At 44.1% G+C, this 8,930-nt stretch overlaps 1 protein-coding gene across 1 annotated transcript in view; it reads left to right on the top strand.

Annotated features, from left to right (window-relative positions):
* Nucleotides 1-255: 255 nt before the first annotated feature.
* LOC109138876 (uncharacterized protein C14orf132) overlaps nucleotides 256-8,930 on the top strand; it is a 62,707-nt gene continuing 54,032 nt past the window's right edge. The window contains exon 1 of the mRNA XM_019260511.2: nucleotides 256-472. Coding sequence (XP_019116056.1) covers nucleotides 446-472 — 27 coding nt within the window. The 5' untranslated portion in view covers nucleotides 256-445. The remainder of the gene's footprint in view (nucleotides 473-8,930) is intronic.

Here is an 8,930-nt window from a genome sequence, read left to right as displayed (position 1 = left end):
CTAATCCTCTTTGTAGAAATACATCTGTAGCTAGTAATACTGGAGAAGAATTACGTTACACCTGACCCCAAGCTGCACAGACAGGTATTCACTGCTCTCTGAATCAGTTCAAGTTCAGTTCTCTTTATTGGCATCCGTGAATCGATTTTAATACAAACTACGTATGAGTGAGTATAGACAACTGCGCTCTCTCTCCCCCTCTCTCTCTCTCTCTCTCTCTCTCTCTCTGTCACCCCCCCTAACGCTCCCTCCCTGCCGGTTTCCACACACCCTGCACACCGCCTACATGAAGCAGCGCTGGTGTTGTTTCGCATGTTAAAGATGTTGCGTCGCGTCACCTCCAGCAGGAGATCCCATCCTTCTCAGCGGTAGTAGGGCGACCCTCGGCGCCGTTTCAGGAGGACCAGACGCCGGATAACCTAACCGTGCGCAAAAAGCCGCCACCATGGATCTCTCCTTCATGGCAGCTCAGGTAAAGCGCTCACATGTTCTTTAATCTGCTCATTTCATGTGAGTTAAACATCGTTTCATGATAAAAACTAATAACAAACAGCGGTGACGTTGGAACTTTTCTTCTGTCTGAATTTCTAAAACTGACAGAAATCAAGCTGGCAAATATTAGACTGATTTACGACAGAGATGTTATATAGATCAGCGCAGTTTAGTACGTGTACAATGTAAGTTTGCACTTTAACTCAGTACTCATGCATCAGTAAACATTTATCATGCATAATTTGAGTCTGTTTTTACAAAACCAGTCCAATCTATGTAAATAAATAAATACATAAATACTGTAATATGTATGCTGATACCAACTACTCATAAGTTAAAGATTTGACATCCCAAACCATCACTTCATGAAATATGATGCACTCATACAAGCCATGTACATTTGCAGTTTCAAATGCAGTAACTGAGCAGTAAAACCAAATGATGAGCTCTTCAGTCATAAAACTAATTCATACATTTTACTTGTGTGCAGGCTTTTTTTTTATTATTATGTATGACTATGGACGGATTAACCTGCTGCTGGGCCCTTGTGATTTGTATTTATATGCAGGTACATAACATGGCTGTGTGCTGACATGATTGAATACAAGTGAATTAAGGAATATGCATCATGTAATAATATCAGCGCAAATAGTGAAGGTCTTAGAACTAGACTTTGACACAGGGACCCTCAATATGTTGCCTCAAGGTTAAATAATAAAGCAGGACCTGTTTCCCGACATGTCAGATGATACTGAGCTTACATAATTCCACATTCAAAAAGAAAATAACTCATTAAATTTTCTTAAAATATCAATAACACTTTATAATGAGTACACACTATTAAGCATTAGTTAAGCATTAATATACACTGAATCAATCATTTATAAAGCATGAATACTCATTATTGTTGTGGAGAAATTGCTGAAGTCAAAGGTCAATGTTGAGGTCAAGAAGGAAGAAAGTGTTCAGGAGCCTCTGATGTCTTATGCTGTATTATTTATTGACACTTGGCCAAGGAGAACTAGAGGCACTCTCAAAGTTCATCAGAAGTACCTGAGTCGGATGCACATTCTGACGAACTCGTGATGGTGGATATACTTTAAACCCCAAGATAACACCACAAATACTACACGCCCAGGATTAGTCAAAGAGAATGTCTTTACCCATGTATGCAGGTGTTATTGTCAGCATATTCTAGTCTGGAGACACAGATGTCTGTTTACGCAGATTGGAACGTCAACAACAAGCTATCTATTATGACTAGGAATGCAGCAACAGGCCTCTTCGACCCCTGTTGAGATATGGTGGCACCTAGTCAAAGACAAACAATTAATACTGCCGAGGACCACAAGGCTCACACGTGACCATGTATAGCCTAAGGATAAAAAATTCCATAACAATTAATATGTAGTTTATAAACACAGTTACAAATGTTTTACTCATCATTGATAAGCACAGTACTTAGGGATTAATATACACTGAATCCATCATTTATAAAGCATGAATACTCATTAGTATGTAGTTTATAAATACAGTTACAAAAGTTTTACTCATCATTGATAAGCACAGTACGGCCGTTTGCTAGCTAATTCATTCAAAAAGCCTCCTATCCAACCCCTTTGCACCTACGTTACGGGTATTTGTGGAAACTAGCCTAGTATTAGTGAGAAAAAAAGTACCTTTCCTTCCAGCTTGATGGTCTTGTTTGACCCTAGCTCCTTTCTCAAAGCTCATGGGTTTAAATCTGTTGACCGCGTTGTTTTTTAGAACACCCCACAAGTCAGGTCAATGAAATTACCCCACGAGGAAGAACTCCTGGAAATTCCTCTCTTTTATTCCTTAAGGACACACTACCTAACAAATTAAATGACAACAAATTACATTGCTAGGCAAGAACAGAACTATTACTCACAGTTACATTCACGAGCAGCATACTCCTTCCCGGTGCTATCCCCATAGCCTTCCCTACAGGTGCCATTGCATTTGCTGAGTTTAATGTCGGTGCTGGAATGTGTGCTCACCCAGTAGTAAGTCGGGGGGCCACAAAAAAAGTAGTATATGTTGTCGGATCGGGTGGCCACAACTGCAACCTTAATGCGGGCTCGCAACTCCCACTCGTGACCGAAGGGCTGTACGAGGAGCAGAGTTGCTAACCCAACCTGTATGTTAACAAAGTCGTCTCCATAAACGGATTGCAGCTGCTAAGTCTCCAGCGGAGAATCACTGGAACAAGGAATCAGTCTATTGGTGTAAGTGATGATACTAATTGTCGGGGTGCTCATAGACATTTATTAAGCAATCACTGAGTGTACCACAAACAAGGAAGTTAGCATGGTTTTTATTTGATTCTCATTCTTGTCTTAACATTTTTGATTTCTTAACGGTTAATTAAATGATAACGCTTCATTCTCGTATTTGAGCTGTCGGCATACCAGCCAGTCACTTGGTCCCTTGGCCTTAAGTCATAACCAATTCTGTTAGAACCAGAACATAGGGGTCCGTTATTGTCGAAATTATAGCATGTAATGAAACATGATCGCTAAGATACAATTAAAACCCAGAATGACCCACACAGGTTTAAAGGGCATTCAAATGTCAAATACACTGAAAAATGTCATGCCATAAGGCAGTAAACTTGATAGTTGTGTTCTTATTTAGTATACTGTGTGTTGATTCTGTTTGATAAATGGGTGCCTCACATTGATCATGGAATAATGTAATTATGCATGAATACACAGTATTAAAACCCAGACCTCACTTCATTTCTGGCCTTACTCCTCTTTCGTTGATAAAGGCACAGTTGTATTGTCCCCCACGCACAACAGATGAATTAGTTGAATCTTCTGTTTTGGGGCCAATATTTACTACACCTATATAAATTACTTTCTGTTTTCTCTACCCCTTCTAAAGACACAACCCCTCAGTCTATTTAACCCCACATGCCTTCTTCCTCTTTCATTGTTCATACAGAGTGCCTCCATAGTCTTCCCACGACCCCAATTGAACCACACACTGCCTATACGTCTTTTTTCTTTTTACGGGTGTTCTTCAAAAAGTTGCCCTCTCACCTGCTACTACCCCCCCCTCCCAACTTCTTTCTGTACGTGGTGCCACTCCCCCGCTTTATTGATGCCCACCCCCGCACGCCCAACCTCAACCTTGTATCCCATGTTCAGGGTCCAACACACCCACCTCATACTAACAGAACTTTTCCACTCCGCCTCAACCCCAGCCATTTCCACCCTTTCGTATGAATCCTTGGCCCCCAAAACCAAAGAATTTACCTCCCCCCTTGACAATCTGTTTACATCTGTACAGTGAAAGTCCTGTTTTTTTTTATCCGCTGTTGCCGCGACCAATTGTCTCCTTGTGTTTAACTGACCCCCTCAGCGATCCTTCATCACCACGCACTTCTTATCACCCCCTTGTCTCAGGCACACCATCCCGGCTCCCCCCACCGCACTTTGGTGGACCCAACTTTTGTGTTTATTACTGCACCACCTATGCTGGATTACTGTATCCACCATAAACCCTTCTTAGCAAGATCCGTTTTTGTTTTCCGCATGCACCCTCCCTTAACTTCCCACGTGCTGCCCAAGTACTCTATGTGCGTCTCTACCTCCTTACTATTCACCCCACCAATTATTTTCATGCCCGCACACAACCATCCCAGGCAAAGAACGCTATGAACATATTCAATTGTCAATTTGCCCACGTCCGTTTTTGATTTATTACGACCCTCCTTTCTTCTCCCCCCCCCCCCCTTTTTCCTCAAACCCTCCCCTTGTTCCCCCTCCCCCCTTTTCCTCCCTCCCCCTCCCCCCCCCCCTCTTTTTTTCCCCCCCCCCCCTTTTCCCCCCCCCCCCCCTTTTTTTATCTGCCATCACAAAAGTTATCTATGACACTGTGTCCATCCAGTAACATTTGGTCTATGACTCGTTCCTAGTTATACCACATATTGGGGAGCATTTGCTGTGGATCTGGTCATCCACTGTGGACCGGGTTGAATTAAAAGATATATGGGACATATTGACACTAACCTAAACTAAATACAAATTAGACTTTTCTACTGTGTGTCTTTCCCCGACTGCCCCTCTTTTCGATATACTGTTCTGGGCCAATATTCATGTTCTACATTCCATTTGCAAATCCCACCTTCAAACCCAAACACCCCCCTAAAATCCATTGCTCTTGTTCACTGCCCTCCTCGCGTTTCATTTTAATGTCTTTTTGCCCAGTACCATAATAAAATCTTCTGGAGACCACCACATTCAAAACCCCCAAACCTTCCCACTTACCCTCCCTTTGTGTCTAATGTTTCCTCGCCCTCCCCCCCGGCGTACAGTCGCTTAGTTGTTTGTACACTTAGTTGTGTAGGCCCGCCCAGTGCGATCCTTTTTTTCCTCCCGCCACTGCAACCGCCCCCACTATGCGTCTCCGCCCCGCCTCTAAATACTTTATACACTGCTTATATGCCACTTAGGCTTATATGAACCGTCCATGTTCTTGCATGCGCCTTGGATGCACTTACGATTCTCTTCATCTTGAGCAAGAGGTTTTTCTTTTTTGTCGATCCTCGGTTGGACTTTGGTTGAGTATTCTAATGGGATTTCTTTAAACTTGAAGGCTTTGTTTTACCACTGCCTGTCTTTTGTAAACCTGCCCCCCTTCCCCTCCCCCCCTCTGTGTGGTCTCTCTAACCGCCAATTCCAAAATTGCAAACCTCCCTCAACTCCCTCCAGGTTTTAAGACTTTCTTTGTATTTCTATTCCAATTTCTAAACTCTCTCTTGTTATCACTATAGATTTCAGAAAATTCATGCTTTTTTTTGTTTTCCTTTTGTTTTTGTATGCCTGCCTTCCACCACCACTTTCAACGTCTTTGAGTGACCTGGGTCCTGACCTCTAAATCACACAACACCAACTATTTTGACTTTTGATTTTAGTGAAACTGGATCATATTTTATAGAGAAACCACTATTTCCTGGCTTATTCCCTACTGCATGTTCACTCCCCCAACGCTGATCCCCCGCCCCTCCAAATCACCTCCCTGTTGATTCTACCCAGCAGTTTTCCTGGTTGGTACAGTTTAAACTGCTGCCCCAATATGTTAGCTGTTTTGCTGTTTAGTCTATGTAGCTCATTTTAGTTGCGAGGCGCCGCCCAGGACTTTGACCTTAGAGCACTTGGGGGAAGTTACTGTGGTATTTTAGTCTGGCCAAGTTTCAGGCCCCGACGAAAAGAGCAGTATGTGTTGTGCAGAACCATGAGCTGGGTGAGTGGTCCAATGTAAACCTCGGCCTCAAACACTATGACTTTTATTTTTTGATTCAACAGTTTGATGTTTGTTTAAAAAAATATGTATGTATTACTTAACCTAATTTGTGATCCACTGTTGGTGTTGGGCAAGTTTTTATTCAGCTTTGTTTAACCTGTTGTCTGCTTTTTACATCAACAGAACAGTTGTACAGTACAATATGGTGGGATTGCAATAAATTCATGCAATATGTTCTATATCCCTTTGTGTGTGTCTCTCCTTGTCTGTTAAGATAACTAAACTTTTGTGAGGCTTGAGGCATTGCCCGCCTTTAAATCTCATTTGATAAGGCAGATAGAGCCCATTTAGATAAGCCACACACAAACTTCTTATAACGAGTAGTAAGTGCTTTGGGAACGGGCGGCGCAGGATTGAAGGCTCTGCATAGAAAACTGTTTGTAGAGGTGCAGCAAGGGTGGAAAGGAATGTGGGTAGGGTTTTGTAGAATAACATCGACTGCGAAACATCACCTACGAACCATTGTACAGAAACAAGCGTGAGCAAATCATGTAGGAATCGGTGAGATAAACAGAGGGACTACTGAGTGTATTTACTGCAGAAGGTGAAAACTGGCTTTGAGAGAGATGAATTGTGATATGCAGAGGTCTCTAATCCAGAACTACGGGGGCGGAGCAAGTGCGAGGATAACCTGTGAACCTGAGTGGAGCATACAGATCCTTCAATGCGACATGGGTTATCAAATGTGAATTCCGTACTATGCGGTAAACTAATGCTTAAATAGGGTGTGTAACTCATTTATAAAGGGTTACTCTAGTTGTGATGTTGTGATTTTGCTTATATAAAGAATATGTCTGAATACAACCTTATACAGAACCAGAAGACTCACCGGCATTTCTGCTACTTTGCTGCGGTGTGGCTAACGGCACGGGTCTATCGTTCCCCTATGAACAGAGAAGTATGCCCTTCGATTAGGGGCCATACTTTACTATCACCTATATAACTCCTTCGGCTTTCTTACCTCTACGAAAAAGAGCATCATAGCCTTTTTCTTTCATTGTCAGTAAGAAGTGCCTGCATAGCGCTCTCCAAGTGAATCCAACCACTGTTGTATAGTCGGCTTGTTACAGTGATTGTGTCTCCTGATAACTCCACTGTTATGCTCTTCACTGTTACTACCCCTCATACCTTTTCTGTAACTGGGGTTTTTAGAAGAAGAAACAATCAACATCAGGTCACAAGAAAGGAAAGAAAGAGCCTCGAAAAAAATTTTATTAAAGGATTCTATCTAACATCCGAGCCAAAAATAAATATAAAACACATTTGACCAAATACTTGTTTCCCCATATGTTACAGTGACAGCTGTAGTCCTGTTGCTTTACAAAATTGTCCTCTGTTGTAAACTGAATTCTGAAAATCACTGCCCACTGGCTTATATCTCTTAAGTTTCCACACAACAACCTATCTGGAGGCAATTTCCAGTCAGGTTTAGTCAAAATAGCATGGAATGTCTTCTCAGCAAGTGACTACTACTTGCATTTCTTTTCGCCAGCCCAACTACGGGGGTGAGAGTACAGTATTAAATCTTTTTTTAGATCTACAGCACCTTACTTCAAATTGCTAACTAATCTGGAATTTTATATCCACCTATGCCAGTCACTATATATGCAGTCACACATCTGGAAAGCTGTGGTGCGTTTCTGGTGTACCGCAGGTTTCAAATTTTAGCCCGAGCCCCGCGACGATTTTTCATTTTCTGCTATAATATTGTTCCCGCTGGTTCAGAATTATCCATTATCATAATGTATCTTTCCGCTGCTACGCGGACAATAAAACAAGTTATACCTTCAAGTGAGTCAAAGTCATGGTCTAGTGTTTCTAGTGTCCTTTAAGGGAGTTACACTCTGTGTTAGTCTCACCATTCTGTGCTGTCTGACAGAGACACTGAACCCTCCGGCAAAATCCCGGGGGTGGTACAGGGGTCAGTGAATCTGTTGGTAGGACGTGTCTATCGTTGATGTGTTTTCAGGTGTCAGAGAGAGAGGAGACACGGCTTTAGAAAAGGACAGAAGGCCAGCAGGCCAGTCCAGATACATGCTACTTTTTTTTTTGCACCCAGCCTCCTAATGATTACGACTACGTTCTTTGTTCCTTTTCTTATTGTGCCAAATGTGGACCCGGATGACTAGCGTCCCAATCTAGGCACCAGGACTTGTTATTTCCGCCAAATCACTTGCACGTCATTCACTGTGTCCTCTCCTGCTTAGTCCTATGACGCCATTACTTATATATGACTCGCCCTCAGTCTCAAACTCCCAGGAGGAGTAGTAACAGCGGCCTAGTCAAACCCAGGGACGATCACAAAGACCTGTTGGAGGAAAGGTCCCACTCTTTCCGGAGGAGTACCGAGAAGGCTGGTCCGCCAGCCAAGCGCGCTCTGTGCCGCCGCCGCCGGTGGGGGGGGGAGAGGATAGTGGGAGGAAGGAACAGCCCTGTTTAGTCGTGGTAGCCCACGATCCTTGGAAAGATTTTGTACCTGCCTCTAAGGTTACAGTGGTTCTTGTTGGAGTTAAGGGGTTGACTGGCGCGCCTGGCGGACTTTGGGAAGTGTGAGTACGTCCGAGGCGCGAGGGTCCAGACTAGAGGACGGGAGGATAAACGAGCGAAGCAGCAGGTAGAGGCAACAGGTGAGGACGGTCATAGGTGGGCGGTCAAGAAACAAGGCCGGGTTGAGGCGGCCTAGATTGTCGCTAGTACGGGTTCACATTGGACCAATAGAAAGGAACAAGACGGAGGTGCGTAGCATTAGGGGGTGCAAAAAAACAACAACGTAGCAGTGTATCGGGACTGGCCTGCTGGCCTCTCTGTCCTTTACCGTGTCTCTCGTACCACTGCACCCCCTCAACACCGTCTACCCCAGATTCCCCTGCCCCCCGTCCCCGGGTTTTGCCTTGCTGGTTCCGTGTCTCTTTCCGCCCGCCCCCGACTGGTGCGCCTACCCCCCCGTGTCACCCCCTTCCCGGACCTCCTCGCCCCACTCGCCCCTTGACTTTGACTTCCGCTTGCGGTCCACCTGTGTGTTTGTCGCGTCGCCGCGGCCCGCTCCATTTCTGCTGCTGGAGCTAATCTGCCCACGCGGGAAGCATATCCGCAGAAACTAACAT

This window comes from Larimichthys crocea, chromosome XI, assembly GCF_000972845.2.
Source record: "Larimichthys crocea isolate SSNF chromosome XI, L_crocea_2.0, whole genome shotgun sequence".
Classification (NCBI taxonomy): Eukaryota; Metazoa; Chordata; class Actinopteri; family Sciaenidae; genus Larimichthys; species Larimichthys crocea.
The sequence above is the reverse complement of the archived record's forward strand: the minus strand, read 5'-3'. Positions and strand labels throughout refer to the sequence as shown.